General features: G+C 46.4%; 1 protein-coding gene across 4 annotated transcripts in view; it reads right to left on the bottom strand.

Moving 5' to 3' along the window:
• The window catches only part of NRP2 (neuropilin 2), a 118,571-nt gene that overhangs the window by 3,923 nt on the left and 87,155 nt on the right, over positions 1-27,493 (bottom strand). Inside the window, exons 15-16 of one of the 4 annotated variants that reach the window (XM_024124573.3) lie at positions 26,917-26,952; positions 1,583-1,633 (exon numbers count right to left, since the gene is read on the bottom strand). In XM_024124573.3, the coding sequence (XP_023980341.1) occupies positions 1,583-1,633; positions 26,917-26,952 (87 nt within the window). Of the gene's footprint in view, positions 1-1,582; positions 1,634-14,587; positions 18,006-26,916; positions 26,953-27,493 lie in introns of those variants that run through there. The other 3 variants (XM_024124574.3, XM_024124575.3, XM_024124576.3) reach the window with 3 other exon arrangements.

The raw sequence follows: 27,493 nt of genomic DNA, 5'->3' as shown, positions 1-27,493 counted from the left end.
TCGGCCGGACTTCCAACTGCTTCAGCTTAAATCAAAGAACAGCCTGAGGCTATTTTCACACAATGAGTTTCCCAAGTTAGCATTCCTGGCCATCCAAGCCGCAGATGTTTTTGAGCCATCAGACCTCTCGACCTAAATCTTAACCTTACTGCTATGTATTATATGTCCCACCCCCCAGAATCGGACGTTGAATTCTAACACCTAGTACCTCAGAATGTGACCTTATTTGGAGATAGGGGTTTTACGGAAGCAATCAAGTTAAAATGAGGTCCTTAGCGTGGGCCCTAATCCAGTATGACTGGTGTCCTTATAAAAAAGGGAAATTTGGAGACATAAATTTCTGCTGTTGAAGTCACCCAGTTTGTGGTACTTTGTTATGGCCACCCCAGCAAACTCATATACTTATATTTCTATAGTGTGGCCAAGGCATGACCATATTCATGGAGAATTTTGTGGGATTTCCCAATAATCCCATGAGGAAGGCAGGGTGATATTATAATTTTAAAAAGTAGAGGAGGAAACAGAGGTTTCAAGAGATTAAGTGACTAGGTAACACAAGTTCCCAGAGTTAACAAGCAGTTAAACTAGGAGTATAAATCAGGCTTTCTCCATCCACATCCCTTACTCCTTCCACCCCATCTTAGGGCTTCTGCTGCTTGATCTATCGCAGCCTCTCTGTGAAGGCCAGTTGTGCAGCTTTGCCCATAAAAGGAACGTGAGACCGGGCTTTTCAGGGAGAGTCTGCATTCAGTTAACAAGGTGCTGTTTGGGTTAGTCACTCTGTTTCTATAGCTACACTTGAAGTGTTTGATTAAGGTCAGGTTTAAAACAGCTGCTCTATAAACTGCTCTTCTTAAAGGCATCAATCTTGGTCTAAAGCTGTTCTTTGAGGGGAACCTTGGTGATCTCTCTTGGCGATCAACCCTGGCACTCAGAGACTCCCAGAGAGACCTGCGTTGCTCTGAGTCGAGGGAAGATATTACATCTGCGTGTTTGCTCAGTGCCCTTCCAGGACTCTTGCTCCAGCCTCATGAAGTAGGTCTATTTGAAGCAGGAAAATCGAGCTTGGAATAAATATGATAACATGAGATGGGCAGTGTGGACAAGAAAGCTAAATCCTGCAACAAGCCCCAACTTGGAGTCATGGAGCATGTGAGAAGGGTTCCGGAAGGCCATGGAATTGGAAACCACAGCAGGCCTGAGAGAATATTTACAGTGACGCTCATTCACTCGGCCCTTTTTGGAAGGAGGTCAGTGGGTTCAAGCAGAGACATGTGTAGAGAAGCCCGGCTTTCACTTCTAAGGGGCTTATTCAGATTTGAAGTTCATCAGTGTCGAAAGTTGCCCAAAGTAGGAGACCTGTTTCAGATTAGGAAAAAAGAACTCAATACACTTTCTAAATCGCTAAATTTGACCTTGAGAGAGCAATTGCTGGTTTCTTCCCTCCTCTCTGGATTCTTTTCCCTTATATTTCTGGCCGATAGTTCTAAATTCTGGCCCTCCAATACCCCGGACATTATTTTTGTTTTTTATAGCCAAACTTGACTGTCATGATTATCTTCTAAATCATAGCAATACTCACCATCAATTTCATCCTCGTAGCCCTCTCTCCCATGTATTTCTGGGATGTCCACTATAACGAAAGAGAAAACAAACAAAAAATCAAGTTATAACAAGTTCTATTGCCGTGGCTAAAAGGCAGAGATGTTACCTTGCTGAGGATTATACCCCAGCACTGCAGGCAGCTAAAGAGTCACTTTCTGCTTCTAGGTCATTTAGTATGTACATGACTGGATTCTTTCCCCTTCAAATGATTTGTCTTTACTTCCAACGATAACCAGAAGAACAGAAACAATAAGAAAGGCCTCTAGCGCCAAGTAGATGCTTCCGTGTGTCTTTACAGTGACTGTTGTTTACAACCGACGTAGGTCTGAGTTTTATCTAAGGCACCTTCAGGGGTCTCTCATGTCCGTCATCAGTTGCCAGGACTGCAATGTTCATTTGATATAGCAAACTGCCCCCTCCTCGTATGCATGCATCTAAGTGGGCACAAAGTATGAGTCTTTCTCCTCTGGATTTCAAATAAATGTAAAGTAATTGAAGGAAATCACATTTCATCATTACATGTTTTAATGTAGAACTAGAACTGGAAAGAATGTTGTAACGCCTGTCCACCTCCACGTCTGTGCTAATATGCCTTCTTCTCTTTCCTTCCCAGTCTATTTTTCCCATTGGCTTTCTTCACGGTTTAGAATAGATCAAACATGGGCATCCAATCTGACTCGCCCAGGCTTGAACAGAGCTAAGTTAATTTACTCTGAATTTTCTCCAGTATTCTCACTGTCTATCTTTTTCTTTTTTTATGATAATCTTTTGGGGAATGGGGAGGATAATTCAGGTCTCTATTCACCATGCTGTCCATCTTATAGAAATCAGAGCCAATGGAAATTACCTGTCTAAAATGGTAAAACACTAAAAAAGAGAATCAAATACGTGGTGAAGAAAAGCGTCTTATCGTTTCTTCCTGTCTCACAAGTTAATTATACCTGTGTCTGCTGTCAGGTCAAAATGGCTCCAGTGAATGTATGTGGCCCTTCAGGAGTTTCAACCCCAAGTCAGGTGAACTACCTCAATGTCAGCACTATAAATTTATATTAAAAAAAATCAAGGCTTAACACAAACCCCAAATTCCAAACAGCTAGAGTATCAAACAAGAGGAATACGAGAACTTCAGACCAGCCTGAACTTCTCCCTCATCTGCACAACACCTCGGGGAAGATCTACTTGACGATGACCTGAACTGAGGACCAATCCATCACTGCCATACCTGACATTCAGTCTTTCCCTGGAGACAGTGGTTTTCATCGTGTTCGAAGTCTTCTTCATTCCTGGCCAAAGTGCTAAAGCACATTCTCATCCTTTTGGTCGCCAGTAAGGGATGTGGAAAACCACTTGCTAAGACCCTACTTGAAAGGATGGATGCCACGTGGCACCAATCCTCCATAAATCCAGCCTGTTCCTGGTGTGTTGATAGCACAACAACTGGTACCTGCAGGCCATGACAGCTTCCCCACCTCAATGCCCAGCCCCTGTGTTATTCTCCAGGACTCTACACAACGCAGGCTGTGTCCTTGGAATGAAGATGTAAAAATGAATCAACAAGAGGCAGGTGGTGTCTGTCACAGGGATCAAATCTGGCTTGTGGAAATCAACCTGGAGCTTTTTTTTTTTAACCTTATGAGAAAAAAAAAAACATGGAAGGAAACCATCACATTTCCAACAATTAACCATTTTTATGGGATGCTCGTATGTCAACAGCTTCACGGTTAAAAGATGCAGAACATTGGATAAGAATATGTGGGTTAGCCCAGGACGAAAACTGTGGGGCTCCTGCCAGTGACTTTTGGGCCTAATCCTGTTCTTGCTTTTAGGGATTCAGTCTTTGCCAAGGTTGTGACAAATTCTTGGAGGCTAGAATGCCATCTTGCTCCATCTCACACCCTCAGGGAAGAACTCTTAAGACACTATTGATCATGGGCTGGAAAGGAGTAGATGTGGCATTGATCTCAGTGGAAAATGGGTAAGAGGATGGCAATGACTATGAGAACATTTTGTCCCAGGAGATCACAGCCTCTTGTCTCTGGGGGCAGAGGACTGGATGAGATGACCTCCCAAGGAGAGGTCCATTTTTAAGGTTCTATGAAATTGCTTGCCCAGATGTGGCTGAGATTTCTGCCCCTGGAGGATCAAAGCCTACTTCAGGTGAAGAACACTTTAGAGGCTTGACTTGGCTTTTTGCATAATCACTGCTCCCAGGAGTTTGGGTGAGTGGGAAGGGGTCAAAAAAAGGGTAAGTTAATCAACATTTTCAAAAGAGCATCTGTTCACAAAGCCTTAAAGAAAGAATGACACACTAGGGAAAACCCCGGTAAAGGGAACTTTTGTACAAAAAGCAATTTACTTTGATAGCAATTTTCTCTAGTCCCCTTGCTAATATTCTTGATATCTGTGTTTGATTAAGAGCTTTCTTTCTCAGAAGGCTCTTTGCCCTGCACGGGTCACTTTCCTTTTCTGTTGAGCCCAGGAGGTAAACCTCAGCCTGTTTCCTCAGGATGCTGGCAGGGAGGGTGGATGTCTACCGGGTCCCTGTACTTCTAGTGAAAAAAAGGCAAGGGCAGCTTGGACGGAGAAGGGGTGACCCAGGAGCTCAAGGCAAAGAGTGGAGGAGGCAGCACCTCCCTGGGAAGGGGACATGACAGCCACAGGATGGAGACCTGGCTGGGGAAGCGAGGTAGATGGCAAAAGACTGTGGGGACCAGGGACGTGGAATGAAATTTTTTTTTTAATGAGGAAAACCTTGGAGAGGACCTTCCAGGACTCTGTTTTAGTAGGTGGGTGTGTTTGTGAATGGGAGACAGATGAGGGAGAATGGAATGAGCCCCACCTTTAAGAGAACACAGATCAGGAATGGATCTTAACCACCCACACGACTTCCACTTTCAACCTTTGTGCTCACATGACCCTGTTTCCTTCTGGGCCCCTGTTCAGATTCAAACTCAGATCAGTCTGACTCCAGAATCTGAATTCTGACACTCAGTATTGTATTAGGGCCAGAGGACATCTCCCCTCAACTCCCCAAGACGTGCACTCGAGCAAAGCCCCTAATATCATCCCTAACCCGTTCCAACAGGGGTGCGCCTTGCCCTCATCCTAGTGGGCTGGATACACAGCCCCTGGCTGTTTGCCTGCATTGCTGGCTCACCACTTGGATGGGAACTCACGGAGACTTCTCACGAATGTGAGGATGCGGTGATCTGAAATTTGGGACTTCACATTTTTCCATGATAGGCATTCCCAGACAGGGAAGGCTGATTTACATTGCTCTTCAGATGGCAGTTTTCACTTACTGACTAACCAACCGATCAACCAACCCTCACTTATTAAGAGGGTTGACTACCTGCCCGGGAACCACATGGAGGAGTTTGGGAAAGGAAGACCTATGGGACCCGGTGTCTACGATCGAGGCCCTTCAGTGTGATTGGGAAGCAAGGACTCACCCATGCCAAAATAGCATAAAAGAAAGTGGGGTGCTGTGGAGGGGACTCTAAGTGCTGATGAGTCTGGGGCAGGGAGTGGGCAGATGAGGCTGCGCCAAGGCAGGGAAAAAATGTGGGAGGGAGGAGGAGACGGCTTTGGAATGGAGGCTGCTGCAAAGGTGGGGTGGGGATGTGGAGTTCCAGCTTCTTTCTCTGTCTGATCGATAGCGATGGTCTCAAACATGGCACCTGAGCCTTTTTACTCGTACACTGATCTCTTGGTTTGGGGCTTGTGTTCATTTTTATCAGATCCACTGAGGAATTCAGAGATTGCCCTGCCCGCTCACAAACCTTCCACCCTGTATCTCCCTACAGGAGAGTCAGTCTCTGTCCACCCCCCTGCACTGGCTGCTGCAGACCAGCAGAGTGAGAGGAAGAAGAAGTCATGAGTGCCTGGAAAGGAGTTTAACAGAGTTTGAGAAATCAAGTGAGCAGAGTAGCCACTAGTTAAAAAACAAACAAAAAACCCAATTCAACGAAACCTGGCTGGGACTTCCCTGGCGGTCCAGTGGTTAAGATCTGCTCTTTCAATGCAGGGGGCGCGGGTTAGATTCCTGGCCGGAGAACCAAGATCCCGCATGCCAAAAAAAAAAATCAGCTCCGCCTAGGGAATTCCCTGGTGGTCCAGTGGTTAGGACTCTGAGCTTCCACTGCAGGGGGCATGGGGGCACAGGTTCAATCCCTGGTCGGGGAACCAAGGTCCCACATGCCGCGCAGTGCAGCTAAAAAAAAAAAAAAACAACCACACAAAACTTGGTCATTTTCATATTGACATTACATCTCAGGCTGAACAGTCCCCTTGTTTCCCTTAGCGTCACTGAGAGGTGGGTTAGGTACCCAGTGAAGAGTGATTCAAGGTCTCACCTATCTCTTATTATCCTGATTTTCCAGAGCAAAAGACCCCGTAGTGACTAGTTACTAAAACATCCTCTGGACTGTCTAGGAACCCCTTCTACCCCAGAAGAGTCAAATATTCTCCAGCATCCTTGTCAGTACATTGCAACACTACGGCACAAACGGGGAACAGCCATACCCAGCCGTGAGCTCTGCCTACTCTAAAAAGATGTGATTCTCCCAGAGGGGTCTGGAACACTGCCTGGCACTGTAAGATCACACATGCCATGCAAGAGAAATGCCCCAGACACTCCAACCTGCAAACAGAAAGTTCCCCCTGAGTGTGGTTTAGGTCTAAAACAAGAATGCCCTCTCTCATTTAGATTTTCCTTCCCACCCTCTCTCTCTCTTTACACACACACACACACACACACACACACACACACACACACACACTTTATCTTTTCTCTCTCCCTTATTTTCTTCTTTTTTTTCTCTTAAATTAGGATCCTTTGGGGTTAGTTTGCTTCTCTGCAGTTATAGAAAAATTTCGACCTTCCCTTTCACCACATCTCATATGCTGTGGCTGCTGTGAGTATATTTTCATTGACATTGTTCTGTTTACTTTCTGCATCAAAAAAAAAAGAGCCTCACAAGATAGTTAGGAGAGTGAGGAGTGTACCCCAAACAACTGGCTACTTTTAGATAAATGATTTAAGACCATCCGTCCCTGGATCACTTGCACACTGATCAGGACACCAACGTACGCTGGCTTTCTCTGAAGAGTCCCTTCCAGGCCAACTCCGAGCAGTGCCTTAAGAGGCCTGGTGGAAGCTGATGACAGGCTGGCCATCCAGAATGTGTAGTGGACACACTCTAAGGACGGTACCCGGAGGGGAGCACGGGATATGGAGGAGCACTAGACTGGGAGCACTGCCCTGGGAGCAGGCTTCCTCCTTTTCATCTGAGCTCTGCCACTTCACCCAGGTGTGAGAGCCGGACGAGTCTCTGACCCTCCCTGGGTCTCAGCTTGCTCCTCTGTAAAGTAAGCACTGATGTTCTTTCCTGCTTGAGAACTCATCTTTACAGGAAGAAAATGAGAAAGCTCTGATGGCCTTTCTGCTGAGGGTTCCCTGAAAAGGGTGGCTGGCTGTAGACAAGGCAACTTCTACAGAAAAGGGCTCACCACCCGTCTTCACCCCGGGTCTGTCCTCTCCTGGAGGTGGTCACACCTGAAGGCATCCACCTTAAGGTGCCCATGGAAGGAGAAGACCATGCAAAGGACAGGTGAAAGGAAGCCATGAGGTTCCATGTTTTCCATACTTGCTCGTTTAGCTTAGGAACCAGTCCTGCTAAGGGGCAACTGAGGAACTGACAGAGCTAGTAAATGGTTCCCCAAGTTTGAAGCCTCCACCTTATCTGAGGCAGGGCTGACAAGACCTGGTGAGAAGCCAGTTAACCCACACATCCACTCAACCCACCAAACTGCAACCAGCCTTTAAAGCAAGGATTGAAGAGACGCCTACAGAGGAAATCACCGAAACCATTCACTTTCAAGGGTACCAGGGGTCATCGCATCTTCTTCAAGGAGGAAGAAATTGAGGAAGGAGGGTAGGAAAATGCAGTAAGTCATTGAAGAGCTCGGCAGTAGAACTGAGAGTCAGCCATATTTTCGACACCTTGTTTGGGGCTGTGATTTATTTGGGATTAGCTCTTGGCCACTTAGAGCCCTCGTTGAGTTTGATTCCAAGTTCCCGAACCCCCTGAGTCAACTACATCGTACTGGACATTTCAGATGGGAGTAGCCTTCAGAAAATTCTCTCAGTCACTTTGTTCTGATCCCAGCAGGAGACACAACACTGTGATCTAAATAAATGAGAAATCATGAAGGACTAGCGGATATTTCTTGGCCCTTCAACGTGTTTAATTCAGTTTAATATTTAGTATTGGCTGAAGGTTCCTACTCCCTACCACACTTAATTTCCCTAATTCAGTTTGTTCATCCCCTGTTGCTATAAGGAGCCAAAAGTTCAGATGTAGGTCGAATGTTTGCCAAAGCTCCTCCATTGGCTACTTGAGAGCCATTCATCCCGTGCTGGGTTTGGCTTGAGTTTAGAAACACCACCAGAAGATCCTTTATCATGGGTTTTTTATCTCTTGGGCTATAGCCAAATCTACACAAAGTCATGGAAAAAAGTATTTTTTTTTTGAAGTTTTCAAATGGTTTCAAGCTGGAAAAGAAAAGGGGGCTTGGTTTGTGATACCAGAAGACTTTGAACATGATTTTCTATTATTTTTAGTTGAATAATCAGGAGGAAACACTAAAAAGAACTGGAAATACTGACTGCAAATGAGAAGGCTGTGAAATGACCTAATAATACTTTCAAGTGTGGAGGCAGATGAGCAGCTGAGGCCAGAATGGCTCCACTGAGCCCCAATGATGGTGTGAAAATAAGAAAAAGGAGGCGCCAGAGAAATGTTTAGTTATAAACATAGGCTTCATGATTGTGTAGGCTGGAAGAAAAACAGTAAGGCTGATGGAGGAAAATTCTGGAATCTTTGCTTTGCTCTAGGTCTTTGAGAAATCAGAGATATTCTCCATTACTGTAAATGGGCATGTCCGCAAGAAAGAGGCCCTTCTTTTGTTGGCTACCTTCTCTGAGGGTATGAAGGTGGGAAAAAGAAAAGTTCGGGGCTTCCCTGGTGGCGCAGTGGTTGAGAATCCGCCTGCCGATGCAGCGGACATGGGTTCGTGCCCCGGTACGGGAGGATCCCACGTGCCGCGGAGCGGCTGGGCCCGTGAGCCATGGCCGCTGAGCCTGCGCGTCCGGAGCCTGTGCTCCGCAACGGGAGAGGCCGCAGCAGAGGGAGGCCCGCATACCACAAAAAAAAAAAAAAAAAAAAAAAAAAAAAAAAGTTCGGAGAAAAGTGTCCCCCTATCCACTGCATTCTTGATTTTTTCCTGAGATGTTAGGAAAAAAGTTTCATATCTTCACATTTCAGGGAGTTCGCCAGTAGGCTTTAACATTTCTCCTCTCCTTCAGTCCCAAGGTTCAAGAGGGCATAAACTGGAAACACTGCACAGGTGGAGAGGTTTGGTATTACCTGGGACAAGTGAAAGGATGGAGGAGAAGAAACAAAACTACATCCACTTCCGATGTGAAAAGCAATGTCTTCTTAAAGATTGTCCCTCTATGTTGTAGGTCCTTGGGAAAAAAAACTCTCTAGACACATGTATCTCACCAAGAGAGTTTGCTTTACTTAAAAGCTGGGCTCTTCTGAACACAAGGATCCATGACCTTGTGATAAGATTTTAGGGCTTCCAAAGAGGTACCTCTCTCTGCCCATTCAAGAGATGATTTCCCCCAAAAGTTTGCTGGTGGCTGAGAACTGTGGTTATAACATAAGAGAGTAATTCCTCCGACCTTAGGTTTGGTCTCCTGTAAAAATGCAGCTACTTGGAGGAAGCAAGCAATGAAGCCTCCGTGTTGGGAATCTGACGGGCTCTTCTGGCAGGAGGCCCTGGTAGAGGGAGGTGGAGAAAGTGCAGGAATGCCAGAGGAGAAGAAAAGGAGCCACCGAGAGAAGGGGCATCTGCAGAAAGGGGAGGGTGGAGGTTGAAGATGAACCCCATCTGATCCAGAGGTAGATAGATAGGTGGGAACAGGTCCTTCTTGGGGAAAGAGGAGGGGACGGTGGCCCTGTGAGGAGTTCAGAGCCAGGAAATGATGACGGCAGTGAGAGCTCAGGGCTTCCCGTGGACACTTATTCCCGAGCTCGCGATCCTGGTGTGCAGCTGGCCGAGGCTGAGGAGGCACCCTGCGGGCTCCTTTGACAACCCACGTCGGCCCCAGTCTCCATCCTAGTGACTATCTTTCCACCTCCGTACCAGCTGTCGGAAGTGCCCCGGAGAAGCGATACGGAAGACCACACGGCCCTCAGGGTCGTCCTTGTATCCCTTCTCCCAGCCCCTTGGTGGCAGTAGGGAGATGCAAAGAGAGGAGAAGATTCGTGACAGACTGCGCCGAAACGAGCCTCGGTAACCAGCAGGCCGACTGAGAACAGGACTTCGGTCAAGGCCACCTCAGGCTCAAAGCTTTCTCCGCATTCCCTTCATTACTGGAGTTGGCTGCTCTCTAGCGAGTTCCGGAGAACTCCAGTCCAGCATCCAGTTAACGAGTCCTGCCGCCTGAGAAAGAAACCTCTGCTGTTGAAAGCCAAGACGTGGTGCCGTATCATTCCCATGCTGGATCAGAGCCTTTGCCTTTGGGTATGTCAGTTAATGATACTAAAAGGGTTCCATTTTGCACAATTACACATAGAAGACAAAACAAGCCTGTGTGTGTGTGCGTGCCCGTGTTGCTCACCCACGCCTCACTCTTGTGCTGCTTTTCCCCCTGAGCCACCAAGAGTTATACCCAAGCCTCAAGCCCTAGAGGCAGCAGTCCTGGGTTTTCGGCAGGTTGGAGAAAGCTGCCAAAGCTCATATATGGCCGTCACACTACCCACTATGCTCAGCGTCAAAGTCACATTACTTTGACCCCTTGGTCTAAACGCACAGTAGAAACAAGGGTAGCAACTCTTAGAAGAAATGGTCTTTTGAACTAATGGGTCCCTTGGCTTCTCTTCTACTTGTCCTTCCTCTCTAGAGCCACTTGGGGCTAGCAGCTTTGCCTGCACATTGAAACCTCCCACTGGAAAGCCACCACACTTCCTACTACCTTTCCTCGGGTCACACTAGCCCTGACCCTCCTCAGAAAGAAGCTGGGTGCCTCCTTTCAGCCAGGAAGGCCTGCTCCTCTCAGGGCCATTATGGGGCCCTTGGGCACAAGGCCACAGGATTAGGGACTTTCTGTTGGCACGTGGGCCGACTTGTGGCTGTTGGAATATTTTTGTCTGCAGCACAATAATGTGCACTGACCTTAAAGGATGTTTCTGACACAAATTTTTTAGTAGAAAACATAAATAAATAACAGCAAGGCACAGCACAGTCACTCTTTGAAGAAACCAAGTGGAACTCATTAATCATGGAGAACAGGGCTCTGCCTGCTGAACCAGGGATAGAATTAACTCCCAGGCTACGGTGGCCACAGCTCCAGTGAGCTGCATCTTATAGCCAGGCTCACATTCTCTGCAAATCAGCATTAAAAAAAGTCCCTGTGATTAAAATTCCCTTCAACTAACATTGTCCTCAGTCTTGCCTTGCAAGCACTCCACCCACTTTAGAGAAAGAGAGAGAGATAGTCACAGAGATTATGTGGCTGCTGCACATGACAGGGGATATAATGCAGGGTGTCCACTGGTTTGTTACCCTCTCAAATGGGGGCAGGTTCATTTTAAAGGTAAAACTCAGCCACCTGAAGCATCTATTAAAATGTAAACAGGCACACCATTTGACCCGCTATTCTATCCCAGAGAAACTTGCACAAAGAGGCAACCTCAAGGATGTTCACTGCAGTATTGTTTATCACAGAAAGAAAACCTAGACACAACCTGAATGACCACCAGTAGGGGAGCAGTTAATAAACTGTGGTACAGCGACATGATACGAAATGCTAGACAGTAGCTGAAAAGGATGGGGTAAACCTGTCGGTGTGCAGCAAAGTATCCTCAAGGCTTTGTCAAATGTTAAGAAGCAGTTATCCAGCGAAGTGAGCAAGCGTTGATACTATTTACACAAAACCAAACTAACCCCAACCAAAGCAAACTGCATAATTAGACATGAACATATACATTTGTAAAGGTATAAAACAAGGCCCGGAAATATATACCTCGAACAATTTCTCATGGTTCCCTCTGGGGAGGGGGTTGGGACTGGTTAGCAATGAAATGAACGTCTTTTTAGAAAAATTATTTGCACTTTTTGAGGATATAGTCATGTATAACTTGTAAGTTAAAAAGAAATGAAAAGAAACCTAGCCAGAGACCATCTTAAAATTTCCCCCAACGACCTTTTTCAGTATCATAATGACTCCGGTCATGAGCCTCCAAGAATAGCTGTTTTCCCCACCCAGGGCCAGTCTTGCCTCCAGCATGTTTGTTGCTGACTCTTCAAATGGCCTTTCCTATTTCTTGGTCCGATGCCGTGGGACTTTAGTTTTATTGGGAGCTTGGAGGTCAGTGACAGCAAAGCCCAAGAACAATTACTTTACTGGAAAGAGAACAGAAGGATTCTGGGTCTCCTGTCCACTGGGCTTGGGGCAAGAATGGTTTCTGCTGTTTGCCCTGAAGCACCAAGATTCTGCCATGTGCCATGCAGAAACCATGCTAAAAGGGGGTTTGCTCTTTGGCAAGTCCCCAAACCTTGTATCTCTTCCATGCTTAAGTTTGGGACCAAAAGGAACACCTCCACACAGCGCAAATGTAGTCTGGCTGAGGCCTGTGGCCTGACGCCTTCTAAAGGCACAGGTTTCTGATTATATCGAACCTCGAGACATACTCCAGTGCACCTGATCTGTGTCAGGCTTCATTAAATCCTACACTGTTCCTAGCTGTTAATTTATTTATATAAGCCGATCTTTCCCCTGCTGATTATAAGACCATTGGCTGGTGTTTCCCTCTCCCCTCCTTTTCCTCTGGTTGGATTTCTTTTGTGTTTTCTTTGGGCCGTCATTGAAGTGGATGAAAGGCAAATTACAGCTGCAGGAGCCCCAGTGATGTACACAGAGTCAAAGAGAGAAAACAAGCCGCACCTACAGATCTGCAGTTCGGCTCAGATGTGGAGCCCACAACACGGACAAATTAAAACTTAAAAATGAAGCGCTTTTCATCAGAGATTACAGAAAGGCCAACAATGTTTGTGCAAAACAACTGCAGAGTCAGTGAAGAGAGGTGATGAAAACGAACACAGGGCCACAGCCGATTGGCCAGGCTGCGGGTATCTGGGCCAGGAGGGCAGAGTCTTGCTTCAACCGTAAGAATGCACATTTAAACTATCACAAGGCCAGGTAGGAGCCAAGACAGACGATCCTGGGCCTTGACATCTGGTGTTTATGACCCATGGAAATACAATTTCTGTAACATTTATGCTTGGGTTAGGTCTGAAATACCATACTGATAACAGTGCTGTGTTTGACGCCTAAGATCAGAATCGTAACAGTCTGCTAATTTGGGGAAGAGAGAGTGCACATAGAATAAGCCTTGGGATCAGAACCAAGGTGGGAAAAGCAATGATGACATTCTCAAAGGTGGCTCCCAAAACAGTAATGCTAACGAAGCATAAGCGATGGCTAATTCAATTCACTCTGGCAAATTTGGTCCCAGGCCAGCTCATGAAAATGTTGACTGAGCCTGGCTCTTTGCTGGAAATAAATGCTTCTGAGGTGCTTTCATTTCATCTTTTGCTAATGGGAACAAATGGCTTTAAGGATAGCCAAATGTTATGTAGACAAAATGGGTAATGATGCTTGTCATTAGAGGAACAAACAATGCTCTAAACATGGACATTCTGCTCTTTTCTCCTGCAGAGGACAGACAGTGACATCAATACTGAGCCATCTGTACTGACAACACTTCCTGTAAGATCTGAAAACCCAGAAGCTTGTTTCCTTTAGCACCACTTGGGCAGGTTTATAGGTGTAAGAAGTACTCCTTCCTGGATCTAGGTTTAGAAAGGAAGAAAAGCAGGATTCTGACAGAAATAGGATCTCCTGGACAAGCCCCTTTTCTTGGGACCTTTAGGGATGTTCTCAGACTCTGAGGAAGGCTCCGGGGTTGATGGAATGCTTCTAATACACCCCACGAATAGCGAGTGACGGAAAATTCTTCCACCACCTCTTTTGACCACCATCTAGAAACACTGAATAGCTGGGAGGCTGTCTTTCCTAGATTTTTTGCCCCTAATACCCCTCAGATAGAAATATTTTATAGAACTATATCACTAACTACTCTCAAGAAAGAGAACCAAAAGAAAAATACTCGTCAGTAAGCTCTGGCTTTTGAGTAAGTTTCCTCAAGTCCCCCTCCTCAAAGTTGTTATAGAATTGTTCCTTTTATAAAATGTTCCACCACGATATCTCCAGGTTCACAGTAATCATATAATTATCTTCCTTACTTGCTCCAAAGTCTGGAATATCTTCGAGCCTGAACATGCTACAAGTTCCTGTTTTGTCTAGGAAAGTGCTCATAAATTGGAGATCGACGTCCCCGTGGAAGTAATCATTTGGTAGGCAAGGGGTAAGATGTCACTACTTCTCCAAAGGAAGCTATCTGTCTATGCAGAGCTGAGTACATGATTCAGCTTCCTCAACCCACCTGCCCCCCCGGGGCCCTTTGAAAGTAGAGTCCAATCTCCGGGGATTTGCCATCAAGAGAAATTCTGTGGAATCACATTGAGTAATTTAGCACTTAGCAACTTTTGCAAAATCCCACACCAATCATAAAAATTGGCTCAGCTGCACAAATTGGATAAAACTCCTAACAAGCAGTAATAAAAAATCAAAGAAGGAGAAGCTGGCATTCAGCCTCAAGGAGAACCTACCTCCCACAGAAATGCCCTGTGGCTCAGAAGGCGATGTATAAACTTTGGAAACATCAGTTCTTTCACAGCCTACATTTCAACTTTGTTCTCACAAGCCAAGGTGAAAAAAAAACCCCAGGTGTTTGTATAAAAATATCATCACTTTATTACATTCCACACAATACACATTCAAATAGTTTCCAACGTCCACAAGTTATTTTGACACACAGGCAACTGAGCAATGCAAGAGATGTCACAGTTATAGGGCGAGGGGATAAGAATAGGAAGTAAAAATCTTTAAGTTTTCTTGTTGTTCTTTGGTAATTTTCGATTATTCAGGTGTTTACTTGCCTGCTAGTTTCATTTTTAAAGACAGGGTCTTCTTAAAGATGGGGTATCGACCTCAGAAATATTACTGGATTTCCTATCCTATTCCGGCTTTAATCCCAAAAATGTGGGACAAAGGAAAAGACAATTTATTTTCAGCATTCTGTTTTGTCAATGGCAATGCTATGATCCTTTTTATTCTTTTTTCTGCCTTCACCGGCAATTAGGGAATAGCAATTGCTAGCATAATATCAAGGAAGGGATTTTTAACCCAGAGGTAAGGGTTTCCCTCCTGGAGCTGTTAACATGAAAGCTCTACTAAGGCAAATACTGTACCAGCCTGAGCTAGACCTTCAATTCATTCATTCAGTAATTTTTTAATCGTTGCTATCACCTCTTTGTCTTCTGAGAAGCAACTCTAAACATGCATGCATGCATTCACCTGTCCAGTCTATTTTTCTTAGAAGAGAGGGACCCTTCCCTCCCTCCATGAAATACAGATTTTGCTTTTTAAAGCTGCAAGGCATGACATTTAATAGAAGAGCTTCCCTTTTAGCATAGTACCTGGATAATACTATGAAAGTCACTTGGGCTGCAAGAGCAGAGAAAGAGAGAGAGAGAGAGAGAGAGAGAAGTGTGACATCCCCAGCTGAAGTGCATCATGGGAGTCACAGAGATTTGAGCAGTCTCATATTCTCAGCGACAGCATGTACATAAAGATGATGCCACATGGGGCATCAGATAAAGATACAGCAAATTTCACAAAGTTGTTGTCATCTTCTTCTAAAGAAGGGAAATCCTCAAGGGTGTATGGTAACAGTTCCTACACTGGCTAGACTTTCCAGGTGTAATTTCCTGACACCGCGCCTCCATGGGGTGCCTATAGGGATGTCAATCACTTCAAGGGATGCCTGACCCCAAATGCATCACTGGATACAGATACTTGAGACAAAAAGCCCTTAGTGATTGGCATGGAAGTCATCATAAGGTATCCATGGTATCCTGCCACCCCTCCTCCCTCACTCCATCCTTCTTTCTCCATCTTCAGCTGGGGTAAGACACTTCTTGAAATCTCAAGGTAGCTCATGCTCTAGCCTTTCATCTTTTTTCCTGGCAGGGCTGCTGTGGTTGAGACAGACCAGCTCTTTGAAATAGAATAAGAGTGGGAGAGCACCATTCTTTCAGGAGGATGAAACAAACCAGATGCAAAAGTGAGTGTGTGTGTGTTGGAGAGATCTATGTGGATATTCCGAAAGAATGCTAAGAGTCTCTCTCTCCCAAGCAGCCAAAAAAAAAAAAAAAAAAAAAATCATTAGTATTTTGTTCTCAGAAGGTACCTGGAGGCTTTCAGCCCAGGCAACCATCTTTGGAGAGAATCTTACACTTCCTCAGTGGATTCCTAGCGGGAAGGTGAGAAATAAACACCCCCAAGGCTGAGCCCCAGTACACTGAGAATCTCGTTCAAATACGCATTTTCTATCAATGAAATTGACTTCATTATCGAATCTATCCTTCGTACAATATCATTAGGCAATTTATCTCTAATATCCCTCTCCCTGCGTTGTTTAGAGAGGACAAATGGGCAGCAAAGTATTTATCTTCATTATACCTTCTCCTGACGATGCAGCAACATCTGGAAATGCCAGGCCAGCCTATAAGGGTGTATTTGCCAGATGCCATGAACGCTTTAAGGGGTAGTACACTGGTACATTTTAAAAAACGGATAACTTTTTATTCTCTCATAATATTCAAATAAGTCAGGTGAACAGCCATATATTTTAGTGGCTATACATTCAGGCACCCATTAACACCATGAAAGGAAAGCAAATGACCCCTTTCCCCCCACATTTTACAGATGCTATTACAATGATCAATAATAGGACACCAAAGAATACGTTTTTTAACCTTCTTACTCTATCCCATCCTAAGCAGGGCACAGTGAATGCCCAGGGGGTGAGGACGTTTTTTAAAGACAACATTTCATCCTTCCTTCTCCATCTCTCCTGCTCTCAACAGGCTACTGCTTTTCCTACATCAGTCTCAGATTTGTTATTCTCGATGACTTATTCCAAGATTGGACTTAACCAATAAAAGCTAAACATTCATTATGAGCTTCTCTTTCATAAGGCAACATGAGACAGATTTGCTTCAGTGCTGGAAGTAGAGATGGTTCCACACGCACCCAATGGCTGTTGTCATGTGACTTCAAAGACGCCCGAGACAGGACAAGGGGTCATGTCTGAGTGCAGTGGGGGAACCTTCCTCTTGGGTCAGGTGGGTTGGGCATGGGCATAGGAATGAGAGGGGCCACACTTCTTTTCAAGTGGCCTCTAGTTTTTTAGGTACCTGGAGATGACAATGGTAGCCAACAGAAACCCAGCCAGAGCTAGATAAGGCAACAAAAAGCTTCAATCTCTTCTCCAAGTAAACAAAACTAGTACAGTATATTATTTTCTGGAACATGTACCCCCGGAGAAGTAACACAAGAGTTAAAGGGGGCCCTCTCTGAACACACCCACACACCCGCCCCCCCCGCAATGAGCCAGTCTCTCTCTCACACCCACGCACACACAGAGCTAGTCACACGCGCAAATGTATACCATGTACAAACACACAGATCTGGGTCTCCCCTCAAGTCTCCTGGCAGAATGACTGCCCACCGAGAGGAGGGATGGGATAAGGCAAGGGGAAGAAACAGGGAACCAGTCTCTGGAAGGTAACCAGCTGAGCCTTGAGTTGTGAAGTGCTTAGGGGTGTATCTCTTCTCGTATTCCAAGATGCAGCATTAGAGCTGGGGTTGGTTGGTTTGGAATCAACAAAAGGAAAACAAACAAACAAAAGAACCCAAGGAGGATGGTCGGGACGGATACGAGCGCACAGGGTTTGGGCCCCGAGAGAGAGATGTCTGAGCGTTCACACAGAGACTAGGCGAGGAGAAAAAGTGCAAAATCGAGGCAACGTGTTTGCAGTCTTTCTTGTTTGTTTTGGGTGCCGTCCTTGCTTCGGCCCTCAGCAGTGCGAGCTGCGGTCTTGCTCTAGTTTAATGGTTAGGGTGGGCTCCACCGCCAGAGGGGCCCCGTTGGTGTAGTGGGAGGTTTTGTAGGTGATGGAGTGATCGGTCTTCTTGGCCGCATAGCGGAACCGGTGGTAGTGGAGCACCAGGGCCAGCGCGACGGAGACCAGCACCAGCACGGCGCCCCCGGCGGCCATAACGTAATACCAGTAGGCTGGGATGGGCTGCACGGGCACCGTGTCCACTGTGGGCTCGGTCCCCGGTAGGAGGGTGCCCCCTGGTGGAGAGACACAGAAGAGTGTTGCTAGGCTGAGAGCATGCAGACTAATCCAAAATTAATTTTAAAAAAAGAAAAGAAAAGAAAAGAAAGAAAAGAAACACACACATGCTTTGCAGTGGAGAGGGAAGGGGACAGGGGAATAAGATGGTACTGAGTATTTAGTGTGTGCCAAGCACTTTTCAATGATTGATATTATTTCCTACCTACAACCCTATGAGGTAGGTACTGTCAGACCCATTTTACAGGTGAGGAAATAGAGGCTCAGAGAGGTTAAATGAATGGTTATACAGCAAGCAAGTGGGAAGTTCGATATGCAACCAACCAAGAGCTGTGTGATTCCAAAACTCTTTTCTTCTTTCTGTTAAACCACAATTACCGTATAATATACAGAAGCATTATGGTTCACACACATCACATACACATGCACGCGCGCGCCCGCACACACACACACACACACACACACACAGACAGAGGAATACATGCAAGTAAGTGATGCTGATATGACTTCTGGGATTCCATAGCACTGATTCTCCGAATGGGCGGAAACACAAAATTTGGTCTGGCTGGCCAGCATTCTCAAACAATGTATTAATTAGGCTGGCTAGACTTGAAGGGGAATTCCACTTTGGTTTGCCAAGGCTTCCATGCCCACTGAAAATCAGCCTGGTCTTGTCTAAACAGGTCAATTACCACTGTCAAGCAATGAGTAGTGCATCTTCATTTTTTTGATTGAACGGAGGATTTAAAAAGCTGATTGGAAGGAAGTTGCAACCAAGAAATGTGAGTGCAAAACGATAGTAGGTACGTGAGAGCGAGAGTAAGTGAGAGCAAAGGGAGGGAGATCATTCTAATCACGGAAAAGACAGAGGACGGAAGAGAAGCTAGCAGAGGATTTAGAAGGCAACCACATTCACTGGCTAGCCTCTGGTTGCCATGGAGATGATGTTGTAGATTTAAGCCCAGGGTAACTCTGGGGAAACATTGGCTAGAGTCCCATTTGATGCAAAACAGTGCTACAACTTGATTCTCCCAACCATTTACATCAGATGAGAATCTGGCCCAGAGTGGGACTAAGCTTTTGAGCTTGCCAAAACCAGACATGATCTTTACTTCTGAAAAATGATGTATGCTTAACCTATGAAAAATTCCTCCCTAGCTGCCTACATCAAGTAGGGGTGGCCAGAAAGATGTATCCTCTCCATCCATGCGATACCCCAGGTGGGAGCCACGGCCGGGAGGTGCTGCTGCCCTCTCCGTGCACCGTTGGTCCTACTCTGTGGGTGGATCTCTGCTCAAGACTCAGACAAGGCTCATTTATATTTTCATGCCTCCCTCACGAGACGCGGAGCTCTCAAGCAGAACTCGCTCTCATCTTGGTTTCTACCTCAGGGTATGCACCAAGAAGGCTCTCCATAAATGCTCGTGATTAAAAGACTGAACTGAGGTGAAGACTCCTATTTCTGAGTCAGTGTTTGCCAGCTCCTGTAACCCAAACCCCAGAGCACCTCTTTTTGATTTGGGGACTAGCTGAGGGGTGAGTCAGACCTTCTGATGTCTTCTCAGAAGTGCTAGAAAAATGAGAGCGTTTTTCTTGGAAAATCTTTCAGAGCCTGCCCACCTTCCCAGCTTTTAACCACTCACTGGTTCCTCTAGTTTTAGGGATCCCCTTCTGCCAAAGTACAGGGTTCCTTGGTGCCTCTTGGCCCATCAGAAGTGCCACGGGGCTGGAGAAGCTGTGACAAGGATGTGTCACCTAGCATACACTCTGGCAGCCGCAGGCACAGCCCCTGGGGTGGAAAGGATCCCAGAATCCCAGTATCACCTTTCTACACTGTCTTCTTCGTTACCCGCTACTCTATGCTTGTTTATTCCCAGACCATTTCCATGTTTTAATCATTTCATTACTGTAGCTGAGAAAGCTCCCTTCCTCCTTTCCTCCTTCCCTCCTTCCCCCTCTCTCTCTGTGACCATACTGAAAATTATGCACAGAAACAGAAAGAGAAAGCAAGGCACTGAAAATGGCTCCTTGAAATGGCCAGCTCGTGAGTCACAAGGAACTGGTGTCAACTCATTATTCAGGTCACCAAGAGTATCTGCTGCCTGGCAACCATCCTGCCATTGGATTTTCACGTGGGCTCAGAAGAATGCACGGGCAACAACAAAGTGTGCAGAGATGGGCTCCAAGTTCCTCTGTGCCACCGCCTCTCCCCAGAGGGTGTCCTCGGGTCTGCCTCTGATTTCGATTTGGCTCCACGGTGAAACCCATTCTCTAATGAGGCTGCAGCTCACCGTGAGAGGAAAGGAAGGCGGTAAATCCACAGGGATTAACTTTCCCCTCTGAAGCCCCTGACTAGACCACAAAGCAGGAGCACACATTTTTGTCCAGCAGAAAAACAGTCACAACTGCTCACGTTCCCACCAACACCGCATAGTCTCAGTTCAAAGGTTTGCTTTCCCTCAGCCAAAATGCTCCTTCTCAACATTAAGTACATCCCCCAGGGCTCAACGCGCCGGGGCTGGGGCCTTCATGTGACTCCTAAAGTGCTGCTTATGAGAGAGACAAATAACACTTCCCTCCCCAGAAATGATTGCCATGTAGAAAATTTTAGTGACAAAAGCCATTTGGTGGACGTCACATTGGTTCCTTAAACTTTTTCCTTGGACAGTTGTTTGCAGAAATGAGAAAACATACTATATGAATTGGTGCTTTTATTGTTAAAGGAGTCAGAAAAGAGAGGATACACCTAACAGCCCTCCTCTCACCCACCTCAGGCAATTCTGATCACCAGCAGTTGGGGGCCAGAGTTTCTTAGGACATTCTCCAGCTAAAGAGACTCAGCTCCCACAGGCTGGTGGTTCGCTGGTTTGAAACCTGGCTCTGTGGCAGTCTTCAGGGGCTGTGTGCTAACGAGGCTGTGGTTTGTTAGCCAGAGAAAAGGAAGGTGAGAGATCAGTAGGGGTTAAATCCCCTTTCAAAGCGCCTTTCCAGATAACAGCAGCAATCCCAGGAATGTCCGATGGATGGATGGATGGATGGATGGATGGATGGATGGATGGATGGATGGATGGGTGGGTGATTAGATGAATGAGTGGACAGATGAATGGAGGAATGAACTTTGGACCTACATTCAGACTCCCTGGAAAAAATGTTGATGCCCTAATGGTACTTCATAGAATAGTTATTCTTGGAAAGTGTTAGATTCTGTTAGCTCATACCATGCCTCTATGTCAAACTGCAAAAAGGTGCCCCCTTTGGGCGGACGCTGCCTGCACCAGGCACCCAGGTTGGTGAGTGGCTGCATTGGAGCCCCACTTGCCCCCCTCAGCCATATGGGATGGCTGGGCCTTTGCTTCACAACACAGGAGCCAGGGCCGTGTCCCCCAGGATGGCAGAAAGAATGCAGGTGACTTCAACCTTGGCCAGCACTGGTGATGTGAGGACCTGAATGTCCCCTCTGATCGTTCTAACGTCCCCCACTTACTCACATACCTTGATTTCCCCCCAATTGAAAAATGCTTTCAACGCCTCTTCTATTATTCACTAATTTCTACCTTCTGATTTTCCATAAAGTTTTCTCATCGTGTGAGATAATGAGAAACAGAAATTTAGTCACTAGCTCCAAGTGTATTTGCAAGGTTGAGCAGGCTTCCACCTGTAAAGTTCTGAGCCCCCTGGAGAAAGCGGTAATGTGAAGGTGGAGAATTTGAATTTTGAGAAACAAATTCTAAGAAGCCATGCATAGAAGGAAAATATGGGGAAAAAAATGACACTGTCGGTAGCTCTCTTCCATTCCTATTGTGCAAATAGGGTTACAGAATTAATAAGCAATTGGGAAATGTGGCCATAACTCCAGCTATAATGAATGGACACTTCCGGGGTGCCGGGCATTGGGCTATACGGTGAATCGTCTTTATTCTTCATGACTTTCAGATGGGACAGCTGAGAACCTGAGAGGATAAGTGATTTTTCTCCCAGTTCTACCTGTAGGAAAACTGAGGAGGAGGGCGGGGGGGCAGCACACAGTGAAACCCTAGAGATGGCTCAGAGCCCTCAGAGGAAGCTCACACCGCTGGGAAGTGGCAGGGTCAGGCCGGGAAGCACGTGGGCCAAATCCTCCGCCCGTGCTGGAACCCAGAGGTCAGATAACCAAATCTGGCTCGCTGCCTATTTCTGCACGTCTTGGAACACGGCCACCCTCATTACATAGGGCTTCTGGCTGCTTTCGTGCTACAGTGGCAGCGAGTAGTGGTGACAGAGTGTCATAAAGCCCAACATATTGACGATCTGTCCTTTTATAGAAAAAGTGTGCAGACCCCTGTTCTAACCACGTAGGGATGGAACACGAAGCAGCCCTCCCCGTTTCTGCCTCTTACTTCTCTCGGAAGCTGTCTGAGGACTGTCTCAGTCAAGTTCTCACTGAATCACCGGAAAGAGGCAGCATCTCCTACAGCTAAGTTTATGACATGTCCTCCGGACCTGGAGGAGTCACCCAGGTTTCCAAAAGAAATGTTTCAAAAGACACCAAAGGTAAATCATCTCTCTCAGAGGGGAAAAAACAAGAAGGCTCATTGCAAATCAGAACTGTTTCGAGGCCTGGCCTGTCTGCAGTCTTTTATGCATAGGTTGAAAACGAAGAGCTGGTGAAGGGGCATTTCAGATGAAAGACTTATGTAATTTGTGAGATTAAGCAAACAAAAGAGAAGGCTGGCTCCTCTAGAAAAGTTTACAGAAGAGAGCGGAAGAATGTGGTCACGCCCACTGATCTGTTGGGAAAAAGAATGCAGAAGTGCAGAATTTCCCTGTGAAATGACTCTTCTGGGTTGCCTTGCACTCGGTATGTGTGGGGATCACCCGAAGGTTTCCACTAGGTTAGCAGGAGACCTGGTGGTCGCCCACATCTGTCTAAACCCCCCTAAACTCAGATCTGTGGCTGGCTGAAGTCTCAGACACTTGTCCTCTTTGGTGGCACTTAGGCTACTTCTTTTATTTATTTATTTATTTTTAACATCTTTATTGGAGTAGAATCGCTTTACAGTGGTGTGTTAGTTTCTGCTGTATAACAAAGTGAATCAGCTATACGTCTCCATATCCCCTCCCTCTTGCGTCTCCCTCCCACCCTCCCTATCCCACCCCTCTAGGTGGTCACAGAGGACGGAGCTGATCTCCCTGCGCTACGCACAGGCTACTTCTTTTAAACTAAGCCTTGTCCTTCCTGTTCCTGGAGAGAGGAGAAGTCAGCGAAAAGAAATTCCTTCTCCCCTTAGAGAAACTGACGTGGGCAGCTGTTTAGATGAATGGTAAACGCGCGGGGGGAAGGAGCGCGTCAGGCCTCTGTGACTTGAACCTCGCAAAGGATGCCTCGGCATCCCCTCAGGCGAGCAGACACAGCCAGGCAGTGAGCGGGTCACACACTTCTCATCTCCAGGTGTCCCGGCTCAGCAACACCTAGCCCCGATCTGGCAGCTGGGCACGTCAGGGGGAGGGGGCCAAGGAGAAGGAGTCACACCCCACAGCTGTCTATCTGGAGCCCTTGCAGGGTTTAGGAATACTTCTCCGCCTTTCATCAGAGGATTACTGCAGGAACGCCGATTAACCCTCACTGTGTTTCGCAAGTGCTTCTAGTCGAGAGAGCCAGAGAGCCGTGGGAGGGAGGGACGCCAAAGAAAGAGGGAATTTGAGGCCAACCCCACGTCCTGTGCCCCGGGATGTGGCTCATCACACGGGGGGACAAAGCCTCGGGAGGCAGCCGACTGGTAGATCGACCGGCGACGAGGGTGGGGACAGAGAGATGCGGGCGGGAAACGGCGGAGATGGGCCAGTTGGTACCACATAAACAGAACTGAAGACCTGATGCATAGGGTCAAACCCAGCCAGCTCTGTCATTAGCCCAAAATGGGCCCCCCCTCTATGCCCAGGAGATAGCCTGCGCTGTCCACTTTCTCCTGGTTTTACCTGGTTGAAAACTGCCGAGGACTGCACAAGGTGAGACCCAAGAGATGGGCCCCACGGCCCTCAGAGCTGGTCTGAGGCATAAAACCCATGTTCACAGGCTTGAACAGGAGCTACTGATGTTCCTTTTAGCATCCATCAGTGGTAGACGCAGCACTTCTGAATCCTTCACTCTCACTGCCCGCCCCCATGCCTGGGATTTCCATGGGTCTCTGACGGGTAGGGTACCAGACTCTGTCCCTTTGCTCCTGCTTTGTTCAAAGCCCACAGCCTCTAACATGAATAAGAACTCTTGCTTCCACTGCGACCTGCTAAAAATAACTGGCTGGTTAACAACTACAGAACTCTGATTATGGGCTTTATATATTTTTACTGGCTTCCTCATTACTCTTTTTACTTTTATTGAAAGAAGAAAGTGTTGGTTAAGAAAAAATAATCCATCACCTTAATTACACCCCCTTTCGGTTTTCCCCCATCCCCCGACCCCTACACACAGTTTTTCATTTGTAAAAGCTCAAATTCTAGAACAAGATACATGATGGCACTTTGTCTATAGCCAGTGCTTTTAAAAAAGAAAAGAAAGAAAGAAAAAAGAAAAGCACACCCAGGCTACACTGTTTAGAACAACAGCAAAAAAAAGTCTCTTTAAACATCACATGACAACGCAGCTTATTCACTCTCTCCTCCTCGTCCCTGCTCTACATGGCTCTCTTTTTCTCCGTGGCTTGTTTCTCCTCACTACTGACTCATACCCCGGTATGCAATCAAAGTATACACCCCAAGCAGAAGACACAAGGCGATTTGAATTAAAAGAAGATGTTCTATGGCAAGAAATGAGTAAGAGGCAGAAAATGAAAGACACTTCAAAATATAAAAGATCAAGACTATCTAATAAGCCCCGGTCCAGAGGCCACTTTTGTTGCCTTTCCTTAAAGATTTACCTGGTACACATAGATCTCTCCTAAAGAATAAGATAGCTTCTGTCCCGTGGTTAATATATAACGGAAAAGAAAAACAACCCCAATTCAAAAAAACATCCTAACAATATATACGCCTGTTGTTAACATCGTTTCACCATCAACTTTCCATATCCTGCTTGCCCAAACCTGATTTCTCTGTTTCTCTTTTTGAGTGAAAGCCTGGTTCAATCCCCAAGGAAGGCACACCCCCAGCAAGAGAGGGCTGCTGCTGCCCTGACCAGAAGAGGTGAGTAGGTTAGATGGAGCGAATGGTCCGCTTTCCTCTCCCAAATGGAAGGCTTCGCTCAAGTCAAAATCCAGAGGTGCCTGCTGAGGTCAGAGGGGCCTCAACCCAATAGAAGCCTCCCTGGCCCTGGGTTCATCTGGCTACCAAGAGTTCCCAAGAGTTCCATGTAAAACTTGCCGATGTAACTGAAACTGTCCATTCTCAACTCCTATCCTGCTCTCGACTCCTGAGCCAAGTCTCTGCTCCCCACAGCTTGGTTTCCTCCTTCCAAAGATGCTCGTTATTTCTCAAGACAACAGCCGTGGGCCAATCCATGCCACTCGTGGGCTGCCTTTGCTTAACCCCCGAAGCAGCCCATCGGGAGTGCACTGGAAATTCTTACCTTCGAGTCCCTAAGCCCTGTGTTTATTTTGGCTAAATGAGCACTGAGGCTCTGAGGCTGTTTTATTTATATATATATTTTTTACAAGAGAACATGACTGGCCTGTGACACTCATGGTAAACACAGCCTCCGGGACAGCACATGTGCCCTGGTTTGTTTATTCTCCTACAGAAGCAAAGTGCTTAGCCACCGTACGTGTCATTCATGGACCCAGACGTGTGTGCTCACACAGCACAGTGTCTGCAGCAGCGGCTGTAAGTCTGTAACCAGCCTTTCCTGGGAGCTTTGAGTCTCAACAATCAGTCAAAGTCATATGAAACAACATAAGCAAGTTTCACTGCCCGAGCGTCAACGTTACCTTGGGTCCCGAAAGTTAGAACTTGAATTCAACTATACTCCAAGCCGTTCACCCTCACAACGGTCTGCATAAAACAGGTTCCGTCCTTAGGTGAGGGTGAGTGTCTCTGAGGTGTGCTTTCCCCCCCCGCAGCCAACTCAAGTGAAGCATTTATAGAGTGGCTTCTAAATGCTTAGCATTGGAACCCGGGTGGAAATGCTAGCAGTGTCAACCAAGAGGACTGCAAAGAGGGTGAAATGTGAAATCCACTGCAGTAAACAGCACAGACATTAGCATCCCCAAGTTTGGAGGTCTTTCTTCCCTCCCTGGATAAGGCAAGCATCCCACATTCCTCTTTCTTGGCCCTGATCTCTATTTACCTTATTAGGGATAAAATGCCCTTTTTCTGTTCTTCCGTCTTGTATTTCAAGTGCTCTAACTCCAGTCACCAAATGAGCCTCCTTCTTTCCTTAATCAGACACCAGCTCCTGAGTTTTGCAACTTTCCCCTTTGGATTATCATTCCTTGTGTGTTTCCCCTAACTTTCTTCCCTTACAAAACTGCCCACCAGTGTACCTCACTGAGGGTTAATTGAGACCGCTGTCTTGGTACCCTGTGACTGGAAAGAAACCATCTTCAGGCGAAAATAAATCATTGCCACCTCATTTCACTTTAATTTACTACTGACTTTTTTTTGTTGTTCAGTCTCCCCACAGCCTCTCCTTTCTCACCACTCATGCATTTTCAGCCTCATTGCTCTCCGTTGGACAGTGCAAGGCTGAAAGGTTTATCTGTAACCTATTTGTCTCTATTACAGGTTTCTAAACTTTAATTAAAGAAGAGACAGTGAGGGTCTCGATCCCCCTTTCCCTGCATCTACAGGTGTTGTTGGCGCCATCTAGTGGTGAGAAGGTGTGGCATCTATTTTCTCTTGTGAGCTTTGTCAAATTTGGAGGCTTATTGCCTCCACCAAATTCATATCACATGGGGGGAAGGAAAAGGCATGCAGAAATTTAAAAAGAACTTTTTTTACCTTTAAAATTCTCACCTGCAAAAGCTGAGATGGGTTCTGGAAAAAAAAAACAGAAAAAAAATTTGAGTTAGATAAAGGGAAGAAATAGGGTGAACAAATGGTATGATGAAGATGAATTTCATCAAGCTTTTTTATACTATCCCACGGAAAGTATCCCACGTCCTCCACGTGCTCTAGACCCTGTCTAACACATCATCATCATGGGGGCCGGGTAGGTGGGGAAAAGATTCTCAAAGTTGCTTTGGAACAAAAAGTCCTTTATAGAGTAATGGGTCCCTGAAGCATTGTAATCAGTCACTTACCACTGATTACTTTCTCAGAGCCTGGATTACTTTTAGATGCCTGGGGCCCCGAGAATTGCCTGAAGAGACCAGGGTGTCCCAGCTGCTCTGACATTATCAGGCACACACACACCTGGGACTCACGTGCCAAGAAAAGCACTTGGTGAGTTATTATAGTTACTCTGCAGACTGAAAGTAGGTCTTGTTCCTTCTCAGGATTTCCTCTTGCTTTGGGGAATGTCCACGGCTCTGATGGGCCCGTGGGGTGAACTAGGTAAAATGTGTGCATCTCCTCA

The sequence above is a fragment of the Physeter macrocephalus genome, chromosome 2, assembly GCF_002837175.3.
Source record: "Physeter macrocephalus isolate SW-GA chromosome 2, ASM283717v5, whole genome shotgun sequence".
Classification (NCBI taxonomy): Eukaryota; Metazoa; Chordata; class Mammalia; order Artiodactyla; family Physeteridae; genus Physeter; species Physeter macrocephalus.
The sequence above is the reverse complement of the archived record's forward strand: the minus strand, read 5'-3'. Positions and strand labels throughout refer to the sequence as shown.